This window comes from Rhinatrema bivittatum, chromosome 4 (genome assembly GCF_901001135.1).
Source record: "Rhinatrema bivittatum chromosome 4, aRhiBiv1.1, whole genome shotgun sequence".
In the NCBI taxonomy this organism is placed as follows: Eukaryota; Metazoa; Chordata; class Amphibia; order Gymnophiona; family Rhinatrematidae; genus Rhinatrema; species Rhinatrema bivittatum.
The window spans coordinates 300,653,911-300,672,955 of record NC_042618.1 but is presented as its reverse complement, the minus strand read 5'-3'; the positions used below and the strand labels follow the sequence as shown (position 1 = coordinate 300,672,955).

The following is a 19,045-nucleotide window of genomic DNA, read 5'->3' as shown; positions in this document are numbered from 1 at the left end:
GCAATGGACTATGAGAGCTAGCATTCCTCCCTTGCCTTTGTGGCCCAAATCAAAGTCATTAGCCAGGGCATACACCAACTACAAAAGTGGCATGAATTTTAGGGAAGTGAGGAAAAGGTGAGGAGTTGTAGTGCACTTACCAGCCAGAGGGTCCTTTGGCCTTGCTGGCAACAGACTGTGAGAGCTAGCATTCCTCCCTCTCCTTTTGGACCCAAATCAATGTCATCAGCCAGCAACTACACCAATTACAAAAGTGGCACCCTGTGGCGTGCAGCTGCCAGCACACTGCCGAAGCCATGTGCTAAAGGGGCGCACCCCTAGGTGCTGAAAAGGGAAGGAAAAGGAAACCCAAACCTTGGGTATCGTCACCAGCTTCTACAATTACTTCTACTCCTTTGGCGATACAAGGCCCCATGGATAACCACATACTTCAATTGGGTGAATCATTCAATCGAGACTTACAGAATGAGACCTCCATTTTGGGGACCTCTGAGTTCAGGGGAAAATTGCCATTCTACAACCCAAACCTGCATCATTCATAGTGGGAGTTAATCCCTCAATTAACACCATGATAGCAGCTACTGTTGATTCATCTCCTTTGCAGGCTTTGAGCAAGACCTCAAATCCTCAACCAAGACTAAAATCCTTAAGTTTGGAAGATTAGAGTGGAAATCTTGGTGGAGTTGCTCTCCTCACTATTATTCCCCTGATTGGGGATTCTATGGAAGGTATTGAAGTGCCTGCTAATGTAATGCTACTAGAAGTGTGGAAGCTAGTAGCTAAGCTGGACAAAAATGTATCTCTCAGCCTCTCAGATCCACAAGTCTCCCTTGCAGGTTAGGTCCAAGATGGAAGAGCAGGAGAAGAAACTCCATGGTGTACAAACTTCGATTTCTGAGATGAACTCTCAAATGATGCAGGTATAGGCAAAACCATAGCTTATATTGGTGCAGGAATCCCTGCAACTCTGTCTTATTTCTGCCAAACTTTTCAGTAAGTGGCGGGTCTAGTTAAGACTGCTCGCCTCAATTAACAATATGGGCCTGGAAGGAGTCCACCGTCAACTGTAGGGCATGAAGCTGAGCCTGCATCCCTTGTACTACCTCCATAAAGTACTTCAAGTATTTTAGGCTGCAGGAAGCTGCTCCAGTTTAGACAGACCTCTGTTTGGGCTGGTTCAAGCTGTCATGGCCTACTCCGCAGAGGAAGGAAGAAGGTACCATGCCTGGGTAGGAGCGTACCTTAGAGAGACTGGGAAATCATGGAGCCAATGAAGCAGCCACCATTCCCTGCAGGTTGGGCCCTTGAGTGCAGGCAGCCATCAGGAATTACCAGATGGAGGCTGGAAATGGAGCAGGATTCAGGAGTGGAGCTGAAGACTAGGATCAGAGCTAAGAACAAAGAATGAAGCAGGAGACTGGATGAATCAGGAACCAGGAAAAGGCCAGGCAACTTCAGGATCAGGGTGTGAAGTCTATGAGGACTGTTGGACCAGCAAAGGCTGTTCAGGCTAGGCTCCTCATATCCATCTCTCAATTTGGGACACACCCAATACAAGTCCAATAGGGAGCCCTCAGGAGTGGGTTTACCTAATGCTATTTTAGTTTAATAGATTCTACAGGATTCTTGCTGAGCCACAGTCCCTGTGGCTCCACTGCAAGATTCCCTGGTCTTGAACACCCAGGGCTACAGATTTGATTCCCCCTGCCCCTGACACAGAAAACAATTGATGCTCCATCTGGATGGGAATATGCAGATATGCCTCTGAGAAATCCAGACCCATAAGAAACTCTCCTGACTGTACTTCCATTATCACTAAGTGTAAAGTTTCCATGCGGAAACGAGTCACTCGCAAATGACAGTTGACTCCCTTGAGATCCCTCCTTCTTGGGTACATGAAATAAATGGAATATCAGCCCATATTTTCTTGTGACATGGGCACTGGGATTACAGGTCGCCTGACTCTTCTGCAGAGAGCTGCAGGGAGACCCCATGAAAACATCCTGAGGAAAGCTGAGAAACTTCAGAGCATAGCCGTCTCTTATCACTTCCAGAACTCACTGGACTGACGTGATCTCGACTCACCTCTGATAAAAAAGAGAAAGACGATCCCCTATCTCCTGTTCCTGGGAGTGGGTGGCACACCTTCATTGAGGGGGTCGGGGGCACCACCACTCGAGCCTATGCCTCCTCTGAGCTTCCAGGGATGAAGGATTGAGACCTATCCAGATGTCAAACCCTCTGAGAAGCCGTTCCTCTATAGGGTCAAAAATTTATGAAACCCCTTGCATGATCTCTCACATTGAATGAGCATGGCACCTGCTTTTTATCCTCTGGTGACTGAGGAACCTAGGACTCACCTCACTTATTGGTCATTTTTTCCAACTCACAAACAAGAATGATCCTTTAAAATGCAATTTCATAAGATTAGACTTTGAAATAGTATTGGCTGACCAATTCCTCAGCCATAGCTGACACCTGGCCACTATCACTGAAGCCACCTACCTGGCAGAATTGCGGACCAGGTCGCAGCCTGCAACCAGCAAAAAAGATGGTTGTCTGTTCCATCACTGCCCTGGAATTCAAACCAGACTAATCGACTTTCTGAGAGAGAAGTAAGCAAGAGTGAGCCACCAGGGAGCAGCAAGAGGCTATCTGAAATTCATTGCCACCGCCTCAAAGGCCTGCTTAAGGATAGCCTTAATTCTCCTATCCTGCACATCCTTCAATATCTCTTCCTTTTCTAAAGGGATAGTCATCTGCTTGGTGATGGCATACACCAGCACATCCACTTTTGGAAAGCGCAACTGCTCTCTCACTGCTGGATCCAGCGATGTACAGCGCTTCCAAGGCTTGTCCTCCTTTAAAATTAGCCTCCAGGGAACCCAATTCAAGATCAATCAATTCTTGAATAACATTTATAATGGGGAAGAAACATGATGCTTTACGTAAAGAAACTTAAATGGAATTGGCTCAGACATGGAATCAGTACATGACACCCCTAACATCTTCAGTGTCTGGGAGATCAGAGTCAGCAACTCATCTCTATGAAAGAAATGCAACATTGTTCTAAATGGATCCAATCTCAAAGGAACTTCCCCATCCTCCAGGGAGTAAGGATCACCTTCATCATCCGTGCCATCTGGATCCCTATCAGCGTGACCCACAGCAGGTCTAGACGTACTCCGACGCTTACCCGCGGGCACCAGCTATGTGGGGATCCGCAGTCTGCGATCCTGAACTCTTAGGTTTGGCCGGTTCTGCCAACTGTGCCTGAAGAAAGGACTGCAGCCCTCGCAAAAATTCCATCCAAGAAAGGGAAGAAGGATCCATACCAAAACCAGGAGGCATTGGTCCTGCACCCACTGAGTTCACTTCCTCTGCTGACGATCCAGTTAGGGAAGCCTAAAATCCATGTGAAATCTCTGACAGGTCCCCCCCCCCCCTCTAGTCCCATTCCCACATCATACTGGGATGGGCCGGACTGAGCAAAATCAGCTGGTGACAACTCTCTCTGAGCCTCCAAGCGGTGCTGACACAAGTTAGAGGGGATGCTAGGCTGAGATGCCCGACTATGGCAAGCAGCACAAAGGGTGAGGCACTTAGGCTTCTTTGCTACCTGCACCATGGATAAACACTAGGGATGTGAATCGTTTTCCATATCGTCTTAACGATAGAAATCGTGTGGCAGGGCAAGAAAATCGTCTTAGGCACGATTTTTTAGTTAAAAAATCGTTAAAAATCGTTTTTTTCCGATTAGTGCGCACTAACTCGAGTTAGTGCGCACTAACGGGAGTTAGTGCGCACTAACTGGGAGTTAGTGCGCACTAACTGAAAATGATACAATTTGACACTTTTCAGGTCAGTTAAGGTCAGTTTAGGAATGAATATGTATTCCTATTGGCTGCCCTCTTATTTATTCATGTTACCAAGTTTCCTACTGACAGTATATGGGGGATGGGAAATGGAAACAGTTGGTAGCTTGACAAAACAAGTAATGTGATCAGTCAATGTGACTAGAACTTGTGCCCTAACCCTGATACCAGGGGTATTGTGATCTTCCTGCACACAGTGCCCTATCCCTATTAATACCAGGAGTGTTGTGATCTTCCTGCACACAGTGCCCTATCCCTAATACCAGGGGTGTTGTGATCTTCCTGCACACAGTGCCCTATTCCTGATACTGGGGGTGTTGTGATCTTCCTGCACACAGTGCCCTATTCCTGATACCGGGGGTGTTGTGATCTTCTTGCACACATCCCGGTATCAGGGATAGGGCACTGCATGCAGGAAGATCACAACACTCCTGGTATTAATAGGGATAGGGCACTGCATGCAGGAAGATCACAACACTCCTGGTATTAATAGGGATAGGGCACTGCATGCAGGAAGATCACAACACCCCTGGTATCAGGGATAGGGCACTGTGTGCAGGAAGATCACAATACCCCGGAGGAGTGAGGGTCAGGCAGCTCCCCCCTGTCTGTGAAGCCAGCCTCTCACTAGTAATGCAGGGAGGGAGCTGTCTCAGACTTCACCATCCTCCCCCCCCCCCCTCACCCACACACCATTCACTAGCTGGGACATGGGGGAAGTCAGGAGTGAGGGTCAGGCAGCTCCCCCCTGTCTGTGAAGCCAGCCTCTCCCTAGTAATGCAGGGAGGGAGCTGTCTCAGACTTCACCATCCTCCCCCCCCCCCTCACCCACACACCATTCACTAGCTGGGACATGGGGGAAGTCAGGAGTGAGGGTCAGGCAGCTCCCCCCTGTCTGTGAAGCCAGCCTCTCACTAGTAATGCAGGGAGGGAGCTGTCTCAGACTTCACCATCCTCCCCTCCCCCTCACCCACACACCATTCACTAGCTGGGACATGGGGGAAGTCAGGAGTGAGGGTCAGGCAGCTCCCCCCCTGTTTGTGAAGCCAGCCTCTCACTAGTAATGCAGGGAGGGAGCTGTCTCAGACTTCACCATCCTCCCCCCCCCCCCCTCACCCACACACCATTCACTAGCTGGGACATGGGGGAAGTCAGGAGTGAGGGTCAGGCAGCTCCCCCCCTGTCTGTGAAGCCAGCCTCTCACTAGTAATGCAGGGAGGGAGCTGTCTCAGACTTCACCATCCTCCCCCCCCCCCTCACCCACACACCATTCACTAGCTGGGACATGGGGGAAGTCAGGAGTGAGGGTCAGGCAGCTCCCCCCTGTCTGTGAAGCCAGTCTCTCACTAGTAATGCAGGGAGGGAGCTGTCTCAGACTGGTATCAGGGTTAGGGCACTGTGTGCAGGAAGATCACAACACTCCTGGTATTAATAGGGATAGGGCACTGTAAGAGATGACTGTAGTAGATTGAATAAAGATCTGATGTTTCTGCTCTCCTCACACCAAACAAAAACAACACACAAGCAGAGAAGCCCTTCTTACAAAGCTGAGCTAGTGAGTTAAGTAGGAGGAAAAGTAAACATACTGGTGCCAGTGTGGCTACTTAAAAAATACACTTACCAACAATCAATTACATATATTTGAACTGTGTACAGTTCCAGCCAGGACCACCTTTCTAAAATGCACAGTGATTGGCAAATTCAACATGCACTAGCATTTCAGGTGCCTGCTAACAAAAATAATAAACAAACAAGTTCTAGTCAGGTGAGTGCTGATCATTACATTACTTTTTTTGTCAAGCTTCCAACTGTTTCCATTTCACATCCCCCCAACCATATTGGTAACATCAATAGATAAGAGCACAGCCAGCCAATAGGAATACATACATACATATTCATTCCTAAGTGACCTTTACTGACCTGGGAAGTGTGAACACTTTGTTTCATTTTCTGTTGGTGTTCGTTAGTTTCCAGTTCCATTTCCCATCCCCCCCAACCATCACCTCAGTGGTAACCTTGGTAACATCAATAGATAAGAGGGCAGCCAGCCAATAGGAACACATATTCATTCCTAACTGACCTTCAGTGACCTGGAAAGTGTTTATTTGTATCATTTTCAGTTAGTGCGCACTAAATCGAGTTAGTGCGCACTAACGGGGAGTTAGTGCGCACTAACTCGAGTTAGTGCGCACTAACACGATTTAACGATTTTTAACGATAAATCGTTAGAATTTCTATTGTATCGTGTTCTATAACGATTTAAGACGATATAAACATTATCGGACGATAATTTTAATCGTTGAAAAACGATTCACATCCCTAATAAACACCTACTAGCAGCACGCTCCCAAAGGCGTCTGATAATTGTGTGCTGAACTGTGCACCCACACAAGCAAGCCTGGATAGGGTGCCCATAAACAAGTTCTGTCCAATAACAGCACACTATGGAAGCCCATAATTTAGGCGCCCACCAGGGAGCAGCAAGAGGCTATCTGAAATTTTGTCTTACCAATCTGCTATATATTTTTGAAAGGGTTAATAAATATGTAGATAATGGAGAGCCGGTTGATATACTGTATTTGGATTTTCAGAAAGGGTGTGAAACCCTTTCTGAAAACCAACGATCGACCACTTGTTACATGATTGATCCTAATCGCTAGTTTGTTAGATTTCTATTATTTATAATGATGTATTTCATAATGTTCTAGGTAATTTAATCTAATTTAATTTAATTTTGTCCCAGTTCCTCGTTTCCTTGTTCTCTGTAAGACAAATTTGTTAAGTCATTTCAATGTTATATGTAAACCGAAGTGATTAGTAACATTGTTACCAGAACCTCGGTATATAAAAATGTTACATAAATAAATAAATAAATAAATAAATAAATAAATAAAAAGTCCCCCATGAGAGATTCCAGAGAAAATTTAAAAAGTCATAGGATAGCAGGCAATGTACTGTTTATTGTAAACTGGTTAAAAGATAGGAAACAAGAAAAGGATTAAATGGTCATTTTGCTTAGTGGAGAAAGGTAAACAGTGGAGTGCCTCAGGGATGTGTACTGGAACCAGTGCTTTTTAATATATTTATAAATGATTTGGAAAAGGGAACAACGGGTGAGATGATCAAATTGGCAGACAATACAAAATTATTCCGAGTTGTTAAGTCACAAGCAGATTGTGAAAAATTGTAGGAGGATCATGCAAAACTGGGCATTCATATGGCAGATGAAATTTGAGGTGGGCATAGGGAAAAGTAACCTGTTCGTGTACTGTAGTTACACAATGTTAGGTTCCATATTATTATTTAGGTGTTACCTCCCAGGAAAAGGAGCTGGGCATCTTAGTGGGCTATACTTCAAAATCCTCAGCTCTGTGTATTGTAGCAGTCATAAAGCAAACAATGTTAGGAATTATAAGGAAAGGAATAAAGAATGAAATGGAAAATGTCATAATACCTTGGTATTGCTCCATGGTAAGACCACAGCTGAAATACTGTGTAATTCTGAGTGCACCATCTCAAAAAAGATAAAGCTGATCTAGAAAAGATACAGAGAAGGGCACCAAAATAATAACAGGAATGGAATAGCTCCCCTATAAGCAAAGGCTAAAAAGGCTGTTCAGCTTGGAGAAAAGACGGCTGAGGGGGAATATGATACAGGTCTATAAAATCATGAGTGGAACAGAACAGGTAAATGTGAATCAGTTATTTATTCTTTCAAAACATTAAAAACCTAGGGGATACTCCAGAAGTTAGCAAGTAGCACATTTAAAATAAATCAGAGAAACTTCTTTTTCACTCAATGCAAACTTAAGCTTTAGAATTCATTGCTGGAGGATGTAGTAAAAGCAGTTAGCTTAGCTGGGTTTAAAAAAGGTTTGGACAAGTTCCTGGAACCTTTTTTGGAGGGAAAGCCACTGCTTATCCCTGGGCATCAGCAGCATGGGATCTATTTACTGTACTTATGACCTGGATTTGGCCACTGTTGGAAACAGGATACTGGGCTTGATGGATTCTCAGTCTGACCCAGTGTGGTAATTCTTATATAAGCCAATGGTCAGAGCTATCTATTTAGTTTGTTGTGAATAGAAGAGACGCTGGTAGTCCTCTGTTCCCTATGCTCGTGTCAGCATCTTCTTTAAAAGGTTTTGAGGGATTAGAAGCACAACAACTGAACTCGCCCTTACTATACAGAGGAAAAAAAATAGCTATACACATCTTTATCTTCTAACTGTACTAACACTAACATAAATTACTTCCAAGCTGAAATCTGCTTTTTAGAGTCTCTGCAGTGCAAACAGAATGAAATACTTGAATTCCATGTGTCCACACCCTGTGACCTTCAGCTTATATCTGCTGATTTACTTAGAAGAACTCTGTTTTTTTGTTTTGATCCAGCCATTTCCTCCTGCTTGACTTGTAGTTTAAACAGAACCAGAGCTGGGATCTGGACTCCCCCTCCATTTAATATCCCCTCTCAACTTACTTTTAGTCTAGTCATTGCAACAACATAAGAACATAAGAAATTGCCATGCTGGGTCAGACCAAGGGTCCATCAAGCCCAGCATCCTGTTTCCAACAGAGGCCAAACCAGGCCACAAGAACCTGGCAATTACCCAAACACCAAGTAGAACCCATGCTACTGATACAATTAATAGCAGTGGCTATTCCCTATGTAAACTTGATTAATAGCTGTTAATGGACTTCTCCTCCAAGAACTTATCCAAACCTTTTTTGAACCCAGCTACACTAACTGCACTAACCACATCCTCTGGCAACAAATTCCAAAGCTTTATTGTGCATTGAGTGAAAAAGAATTTACTCTGATTAGTCTTAAATGTGCTACTTGCTAACTTCATGGAATGCCCCCTAGTCCTTCGATTATTCGAAAGTGTAAATAACCGAGTCACATCTACTCGTTCAAGACCTCTCATGAACTTAAAGACCTCTATCATATCCCCCCTCAGCCATCTTTTATCCAAGCTGAACAGCCCTAACCTCTTCAGCCTTTCCTCATAGAGGAGCTGTTCCATCCCCTTTATCATTTTGATTGCTCTTCTCTGTACCTTCTCCATCGCAACTATATCTTTTTTGAGATGCGGCAACCAGAATTGTACACAGTATTCAAGGTGCGGTCTCACCATGGAGCGATATAGAGGCATTATGACATTTTCCGTTTTATTAACCATTCCCTTCCTAAAAATTCCTAACATTATGTTTGCTTTTTTGACTGCTGCAGCACACTGAGCTGACGATTTCAATGTGTTATCCACTATAATGCCTAGATCTTTTTCCTGGGTGGTAGCTCCTAATATGGAATCTAACATCATGTAACTACAGCAAGGGTTACTTTTCCCTATATGCAACATCTTGCACTTGTCCACATTAAATTTCATCTGCCATTTGGATGCCCAATCTTCCAGTCTTGCAAGGTCCTCCTGTAATGTATCACAGTCCGCTTGTGATTTAACTACTCTGAATAATTTTGTATCATTCGCAAATTTGATAACCTCACTCTTTGTATTCCTTTCCAGATCATATATATATATATATATATATATATATATATATATATATATATATATATATTGAAAAGCACCGGTCTAAGTACAGATCTCTGAGGCACTCCACTGTTTACCCTTTTCCACTGAGAAAATTGAAAAGGGTAAACAGTGGAGTGCCTCAGGGATGGTTGGAAGCCATGCACTACTTTTCCAGAATTCTGCAAGCACAGACTCCACATCTGGGCACTGGGTATCACCATTGCATAGTGACTATGACTTCCTTCCCTCTTCGGGGGCTGCAAATGCTGCACCCATGCAGCAGAAGAGGCAAGCTGAACATCAAACCCAGGATTTCTGCTCATGGCAGTAAACAGTACTGCCAATGAGCTGCCCAGCCAGCACCTCATGGAGGAACTTAGTTACTCTCACTCTTCCTGCTCAGGGAAAATGGCTTGTGTAGCTCAAATTAGGCTTCCCCTTTTTCCACTGCTGGACAAAGAGCTTGAAAGTATCAGGTGACGTCACAATTAGGGAGAACATAATTTGCACTCTGCAGTATTCAAGAGGGTACAGATAGAATTCTAACTAGAGACCGGAAAATACATGAGCAGGAAGGATGTCATAGGGTAGAAATGTAGAAAGAATTCAAATATGTCTGAACTGAAGGGAAGCCACAGGGGTAAAACCTCTGGTTCCTTTATTGTCTCTAATAATGAAACAGCACAAACTGGAGGAAAGGCTTTCAATATTATTTTTCTGAGTTGCTAAAGTTAAAAAAGATGAAGCATTAATGGAAGTCAGAGGCTATTGATGGGGCCATTTATCAAATATAGAAGTAATGAAAGATAAATATTACTAGTACTCCACAATTCATGAAAGAATAAAAGTGTCAATGTGTAGGTACCTGTTTTACTGCAGGCAATAATCAGCAAATAAACGAAAGTGCAAATGTCTAAACAGTTTATGGCTCTCCATGAAGGCCCCATCTTGTCAGCTACTGATTTAGGTGTTCTGTGGACTCAGCCAGTCTCACAAAGGGAGTGCTTTCTGCACTGGGGAGAACATGCTCTCCCTCTGTATGAGTCAATGCCTACAGTTAGAAATATAGGTGCAGGAATTTCAGGGCCAGTATTGCCACACATTGATCTAGTACAGGTTATCATCAACCCTGATCCAATGCATTCTGAGATTTTCCCTTTCAAAACAAAGCTACAGATAATAGAACGGGAACACAAAGAAAGCCAGGATTAAAAGGACAACACAACCTGGTTAGTGATATAAAGAAGAGAAACAATTTTGGGAGGGAATAAATGTGTCAGGAAAAATGGGAATTTTGAAGCATGTGTTTAAAACTTTTGTTCATAAATATCAAAATACTTGGCACATATTTTTCAGTTTCCTAAATTCAGTAGTATAGCTTTAGATAAATAATACAGTAATTCTGAATATTTCTAAAAGATACTTATGTTTCAGCAGCGATAGTGGGAAAAAATGTTCACATTGCTCCTTTTCTTCAATTGCTGCTGTCACCAGGGATGCAAGCTCCATCTTTCCCTTATCAGCTTCTATTTCTCTTCCTTTCATTGGCATATCTTCTCACATCTTCCACCTATCCTTATATTCCATTTTTCTGTTTTCTACCCTTCAAATCCATCCCCTTCCACCTCCTCCATTCCTACATAATCCCTCATTCCTATGACTTTCCCATTCTTACCTCTTAATTCCTCCAACTCCCCAATCTTTATTCTCCAGCATCTACTGCCTGCTTCTTCCCCCTATTACGTGACATGTGCTCCCTGCCTCTTTATTTTCCCCTTCCCAAAGATCTATCTCTCCTACTACCCTTCCCCCTTTCTTGCCTCTCTCAGTTAATCTAAATGAGCAATGGGAGCCCATCCTGTGGCTGCTGACCACTGTATATACTTTATGCCAACAGACACTGGAAATTTTGTAAACGGCCATTTCTATGGGTAAAACACTGTGTTACCTGCTGCAATGCCTTTGAAAATTACCTTCCTTACTGGCCTAGCCTATGACCCATTTTATATAAATGTATTTTATGTCTCTTCATTTTTGTAAAATTGCATGATAAAAGTTTGGACATCAGATTTCTTTATAATTGTTCTTGCAAAAATATTTAATACATGTACATATACACCATGCACTATATTACTACTCAAGTACAATTTATTATTATTGTCTTTCTGTTTTTTCTCCTCAGTCCCAATTTCTAGGGACTGAGGACTCTAGGAAATTTACATCTCTAGATCTGGTTCAGGAGGAGAACGATGCACCATGTCTCTCCTTTGAAACAGAGAGGAAGATATCAAGAAAGAGGGGTAAAATAACATGGTGGCTGTGCTAATTAATTTGTATACGTAGAAATAAAAGTTAACAAAAAAGTAGAAGGTGATACCTTTTTTTATTGGATTAACAATATGTTTTAGACTAGCTTTTTTTGAGAGTTATGCTCCCTTCATCCAGTCAAAGGAATAATGAAGGGAGTGTCAGAAATGTATTACATTAATCCAATAAAAAGAATGGAAGTTAAAGGTGAAAACAAGGTTACTTACACCACAAGTCTCTTCTGAAACAGAGGGCAGTCTAATGTGAAGGTCTCATACTCTCCTCCTTCTCCACAAACATGCACACCATACTTCCTTGAGAGCTGAAACACATCAGAATGCAGTGGTATTAAGAAATCTCCTTTCTGGCCAGGTAATCTTAATCCTTTCCTTAAGGCCGCCTCTACCTGTCCAGGAATGATATATCCTGAGTTTTCCCAGTAGCCAAAGAGTGGCATTCTCATTAAATTCTCCTTTGTCAACATCTGACAATATACCTTGAACCAGTAAGTATGTGACATTAAAGCAAAAGTTCCCAAAAGCTGTGCTGCAGAAGACCTACAGGAGTGCTGGGAAATTTGCAGGCCGCCAGCAGAGAGAAAATCAGGCCAGGGCACAGCTGCTGCTGCCCACAGCAAAGTCTTCATCTCTCTTCGGCACCTCCATGGTCCCCTGCGCGGTAACCTCCAGCAGGAGTCCTCCAGCAGTAGATAAGAAGCGGCCCTTCTTATCTACTGCTGCCGTGCCTTGGAAGTCAGAACTGCATGGAGCCAGTGGATCTTGTGAGACTTCATAGTCACGAGGTGGAATCAACTTCACAGGCAGGCCAGCAGAGCAAGTCAAAACTCTGCTTGCTTGAATACTCCTGCTGGCTAGAGGAGGTCCTGAGGGGAGATAGATGATGATTGTGTGAAGGGGAGAGAGAAAGTGATTATTCGGAGGTGGCAGAGGTAGGAAAGTGATTATGTCAGTAAGGTAAAATGGAGGAGGGAAGGTAATTATGCTGGGGGTGGAGGGCAGGGAAAGAAGGTAATTATGCCTGGGAATTGAGGGGAAGGAAGGTGATTCTGCCATTGTGATTGAGGGAGGGGAAAGAAGGTGATCCTGAGAAGGATGTGGAAAGAGGAAAGGTGATTATACCAGTAGATGGGCTGGGAGGAAAGTGATAATATGCCACAATGAAGTGAACCCAGTGCCATGGAAAAGGATGGGACAACTGCATGAAAGAACAATGCATCTCACCTTCCTGTTCCCAGAACAATGACTAGTATTGGCCTTGATTGATCCAAATAAACAGCAATCAGGACTCAGCATGTGAACACCAAAACTCCCAACTGATCCTCTTCTTTATGCTCCAAACAGCATTTCGAGTAAAAACTATTACTATTTTTCCTATATTTACTTGTCAAAATGTTATCTAGTTCAATATATCTACATATAGGTACTCAGAAATGCTAACCTTTTTGTCAGAAAACAGTCATTCTGCAAGACATCAAAAGATGAGATACATGCAGTACAGCTTCAAAAGGACTTTCCATTTACTTTGCAACCTCTTGGATGGGTGTCGCAACAGCTTTTCAGAGCAGGGACACAATTTCTGAAGTACTATACACAAAAAGCATTTAACATTGACCCTCACTCAAGCACAGTAAAATTACCAGGCATTTTACTCATGGATGCAATAATAATTTGAAGTAACAAGCGACTATGAATGCCTTCAAAATGTCAGCTAAGTCATCCCATACCTCCGGGATCCAAATTAAACTGCAGGCTGACTTATCTATCCCTCCCTCCCAGCTGCCAAAGCAAAAATAACCTGCAGGGCTGACTGTCCCTCTGACTCCCCTCACATATGCCCTGATCTAAAATAAGCTGCAGGCCAGACTGCCATTTTGACCTTCCCTCCCTAGAAACTATTCAAAAGATTACCAAGCCTAGTCCTCCTGACTATCATGGTCTCGCTCTGGGGAGGTTAGTAAGGTACCACACCTAGTCATGAGGCGTGCTTTGGAGTGGCCAGGTATCACTGAAGGCAAAGGAGGAGATTTTCAACCTGTAGCAGCCACTGCTCTTTGCGGTAGGATCCTTAGTTGGAACATGGCAGGAAGCAGGAGTGAAATAAGGAACAGGAAGCAGGTAGGAAACAGGAACCTGACTGGAAACAGGAATAAACCGGAACCAAGCTGGTTGAACAATGTTTTCCCAGATCAAACTGTAAGATGACTTTTGGATCAGCAAAGGTGAGTCAGGCTAGGGCTCCTTATATTCAGTCCTCAATTTGAGACATACCCAATACTGATCCAATGGGAGCCTACCGTGTCTAGCTTGCACTAATACAAAGGATAAATATATTACAATTTGCTGGAGATCCAGCAACCTTTGTAGCTCTGCTGCAAGATCTCCCAGTCTATGGATTCAATCTTCACTGCCCCTGTCAGAATATTCAACCCTCCCAGTGGCCCCTCCTGGGACCCTCATGCTCCTAGAAGAAGTTGCATTTGAAGTACCCCTGTGTTCATTGGGGACCTGCACATAGAACAGGGAGCATTTCAGAGAAAGCCACCCCGGAGGTTCTGGATTTCAGCTTTCTACCTAAAATCCTAAACTTGGCTTCCAGAACCTCCCTCCCACATTTTCCTATGTCATACATGTGGGTACCAATAACATAGGAAAATATGGGAGGGAGATTCTGGAAGCCAAATTTAGGATTTTAGATAGAAAGCTGAAATCCAGAACCTCCAGGGTAGCATTCTCTGAAATGCTCCCTGTTTCATGCACAGGTCCCCAGAAGCAGGCAGAGCTCTGGAGTCTCAATGCATAGATGAGACAATGGTGCAGGGAAGAGGGATTTAGTTTTGTAAGGAACTGGGCAACCCTTTGGGGAAGGTGGAGACTTTTCCGAAAGCATGGGCTCCACCTTAACCAATGTGGAACCAGGCTGTTGGCACTAATTTTTAAAAAGGAGATAGAGCAGCTTTAAAACTAGAACAAGGGGGAAAATAGACAGTCACTCAACAGTACATGGTTCGGAGGAAGGTAACTTCAAAGAATACTAATGAAACAGGAGAGTTAGGGCATTCTAACAGAGAGGTTCCAATAAAAGCAACAGTATTCCATGTGCCTATAAGTAAAAAATCACCTGAGCTAAAAGATTTCAAATTATCCCTGACGACTGAAAAGCAAGTTGTTAATATAAACAAATAACACACTTTGAAATGTCTGCATGCCAATGCCAGAAGTCTAAGAAGCAAGATGGAAGAGTTAAGAGTGTATAGCAGTGAATAATGAGATAGACATAATTGAGAACAGGTGGAATGAGGATAACCAATGGGACAGTGCTACATCAGGGTACAAATTATATCACAATGATAGAGAGGATCAACTCGGCGGGGCTGTGGAGCTGTATGTCCGAGAAGGCAGAGTCCAACAGGATAAAGATCATACAAGAGACTAAATGCTCAGCAGAATCTATATGGGTAGAAATCTCATGTGTGCTGGGTAAGAGTATAGTGCCAGGAGTATACTACCGTCTACCTGGCCAAAATTTATTTATTTATTTATTTTTAATTTTTATATACCGGAATTCCTGTATGCAATACAAATCAGTCCGGTTTACAAGTAACGAAAAGGTTGCCCTGGTCTGGTAGATTAGACTGGGGTTTTTTACATAGAACATAGAATGACAACAATCAACTATTGAACATTATTACAAGGAACAGTGAAAGTAACAATAGTATTTAACAAACCTATAATATTATTATAACATTATTCGTGTTCACGTTTTACAAGGATGAGAAGGATGATGAAATGCTAAGAGAAATCAGGGAAGCTAACCAATTTGGCAGTACAGTAATAATGGGAAATTTCAGTTACCCCAAAATTAACTGGGTAAATGAAACAGAATATGCTAGAGACGTAAGGTTCCTGGATGGAATAAATGACTGCTTCATGAAGCAATTGATTCAGGAGAGGGAACTATTTTAGATCTAATTCTTAGTGGAATGCAGGATTTGGTGAGAGAGCTAACGGTGGTGGAGCCACTTGGCAATAGTGATCATAACATAATCAAATTTGAACTAATGACTGGAAGGCAGACAATATGTAAATCTACAGCTCTAACACAAAATGTTCAAAAGGGAAACTTTGATAAAATGAGGAAAATAGAAAAAAACTGAAAGGTGCAGCTGCAAAGGTTAAAAGTGTACAACAGGCATGGACATTGTTTAAAAATACCATCTTAGAAGCATAGTTCAGATGTATTATATACATTAAGAAAGGTGGAAGGAGGGCCAAACGATTACCAGCATGGTTAAAAGGTGAGGTGAAAAAGGCTATTTTAGCCACAACACATCCTTCAAAAATTGGAAGAAGGATCCATCTGAAGAAAATAGGAAAAAGTATAAGCATTGTCAAGTTTAGTGTAAAACACTGATAAGACAGGCTAAGAGAAAATTTGAAATTAAGTTGGCTGTAGAGGCAAAAACTCATAATACAAATTTTAAATATATCTGAAGCAGGAAACCTGTGAGGGAGTCGGTTGGACAGTTAGATGACCGAGGATTAAAGGGGTTTTTAGGGAAAATAAGGCTATTGCATAAAGACTAAATGAATTATTGCTTCTGTGTTTACTAATGAGGATGTTGGGGAGACAGTAGTGGGCTGCGAATGTATGGAGAGAGCTCCAGGTCACGGCCCTGCAGATTTCGGCGACAGGGACCGCACGCAGATGAGTCACTGATGGTGCCATAGCCCACACAGAGTGAGCCTTCACCTTGCCAGCCAGCTGGAGGCCTGCCTGCTCGTAGTAGAAGGCAATGCAATCCACTAGCCAGTTGGATAGGATATGCTTCCCCACTGCTGATCCTAGCCTGATTGTGCCAAAAGACACAAGAGCTGGGTGGACTGTCTGTGACTCGCTGTATGGTCTAAGTAGAAAGCAAGCGCCCACTTGCAGTCTAGTGTGTGGACAGCACATTCACCCAGGTGAGAATGAGGTCGTGGGAAGAACGTGGGTAGGATGATTGGTTGATGTGAAAAGCTGTCACCACTTTCGGTAGAAATTTTGGATGCGCATGCAGCACTACACGATTATGGAAGAATTTCGTGCAGGGAGTGTACATAACCAGGGCCTGGATCTCACTCACCCTGCGAGCGGAAGTGATCACCACCATCAACATAATTTTCCAAGTGAGGAACTTCAGGTCACAGGATTTGAGAGGCTCGAACGGATGCCGCATGAGGCTCGCCAGGACAACATTGAGATCCCACAGAGTTGCTGGCGGGCGAAGTGGGGGCTTCAGTTGGACCAGGCCCCACATGAAGTGCCTGACCAGTGGCTAGACCGAAATGGGCGCCCCCAGCAACTCCCTAGTGGTAGGCACTAAGTGCGCTGAGGTGTACTCAGACTGAGCTGATCTGGAGGCCAGACTTGGACAGGTGCCACAGGTAATCCAGTAGGCGGGGGAGTGGGCAGGAGAAAGTGTCCAGTCTGTTTCCCCTGCACCAGATGGAGAAACTTCCACTTTGAGCTGTAAGACTTCTGAGTGGAAGGTTTCCGGGATTCAATCAAGACCCTGGAGACCCCACCGGAAAGCTGCAGGGGCTGGAGGATCATGCACTCAACATTCACGTCGTGAGGGCCAGGGCCCAGAGGGTTTGGGTGGCACAAGTTGCCCTGGTTCTGCGATAGGAGGTCAGGGGCCATCCCCAGTGGAACCGGTGTGCTCATGGACAGGTCCTGGAGCAGAGGAAAGCACACCTGCCTTGGCCAGGAGGGTGCCACCAGAATCATGGATCCGTCCTCTTGCAGCTTTAGAGTCTTCTAGAGGAGCGGAATAGGGGGGTACGCGTACAGGAGGCCTTGTCCCCAGTGAAGAGAGAAGGCATCGCAGGCCGGATGGTCCTTCCCCAGGATGATTAGGGAGCAGAATATGCCCACCTTGTGATTGTGGGGAGAGGCGAACAGGCATGCCCCAGCAATGGAATAGGTTGGCTGCCACTGCCGGGTTCAAGGGCCACTTGAGGACCACCCGTGCCTCCCTGCTTGTTGATGTACCACATCGCCACTTGGTTGTCTGTTCTGATGAAGACGACCTTGGAGGAAAGCCTGACCTGGAAGGCCCACAGGATGTACCAGATCACCCGTAACTCCAGAAAATGTATCTGGCAACAGGACTCGGCCGCAGTCCAAAAGCCCTGAGTATGTGGGGCCCCCACCCCTGAGGCAAGGAGTCGGTGGTGAGGGTCACCTGAGGTGGGGCAGGCTGGAATGGGACGGGGCATCCCACGAGGCTAGTGAAAGACGGAGAGGGTCTATGACTGTCACTAGCACTTCCAAATCCTGGGATGCCTGCTGCCATTGACACCGCAAGGCCCGCTGCAGGTCCCGCATGCGGGGGAGGGCTAAGGGGCTCAAAGTGGACTGAGGCCATCATATGGCCCAGCAGGCAAAGCAGCAGACAGGCTGGTACAGTCGCCTTGTTGCTAACGAGGGTAGCCAGCGAAGAGAGGGCGACCGCTCAATCCCTGGGCAGAAAAGCTTTCGCTTGTGCCATATCCAACCTGGCACTGATAAAGTCCAGCCATGGAGACAGATTTGAGATGTGACTTGGGGAAGTTGATAATGAATCCCAGAGTCTGTAAGGTGTTGACCGTCAAGGCTAGAGCATTCATGGCCCCGAAGTGTGAATCACTCTTGATCAGCCAGTCATCCAGGTATGGAAAGACGTGGACTGAGCAACACCTGAGGTAGGCAGCCACTACTGCCAAGCATTTCGAAAAGACGTATGGGGCTGATGCCAGCCCAAAGGGCAGCAATTTGTATTGAAAATGTGCTGTCCCCACCAGAAAGCGGAGGTACTTCCTGTGGCTGGGAAAAATTGCAATATGGGCATAAGCCTCCTTCAAGTCGAGGGAGCAGAGCCAGTCTCCTCTTTGGAGGAACAGAATCAGCGTGCCAGAAAGACCATTTTGAATTTTCTCTTACAAGAAAATGGTTCAATGCCCTGAGGTTGAGAATGGGGCACAGGCTGCCGTTCCTTTTCGGAATGAGGAAGTACCTCGAGTAGAAGCCGTGTGCCCACTATTCGTGAGGAACCAGTTCTACTGCGCCCGCTGCTAGAAGAGCAGAAAGTTCCAATTGGAGGACTACCTGATGGGCAGATGAATCCCACGATAGATGTGGGGGAGCGGTCTCTGTGAGCCTGCTGAAGTTTAGGCAATAGCCATGGCGGACAATGGAGAGGACCCAACGGTCCAAAGTGATCACTTCATAGCGGCGGACGAAGCAAAGGAGCCTGCCGCCGTCTGGGAGATTGTCCGCCAT

General features: G+C 44.7%; 1 protein-coding gene across 3 annotated transcripts in view; it reads right to left on the bottom strand.

Annotated features, from left to right (window-relative positions):
• Window positions 1-19,045, bottom strand: part of DPH6 (diphthamine biosynthesis 6) — an 844,298-nt gene that overhangs the window by 364,024 nt on the left and 461,229 nt on the right. For all 3 annotated transcript variants that reach the window (XM_029600211.1, XM_029600210.1, XM_029600212.1), the window contains one exon: window positions 11,950-12,044. In XM_029600211.1, the coding sequence (XP_029456071.1) occupies window positions 11,950-12,044 (95 nt within the window). The remainder of the gene's footprint in view (window positions 1-11,949; window positions 12,045-19,045) is intronic.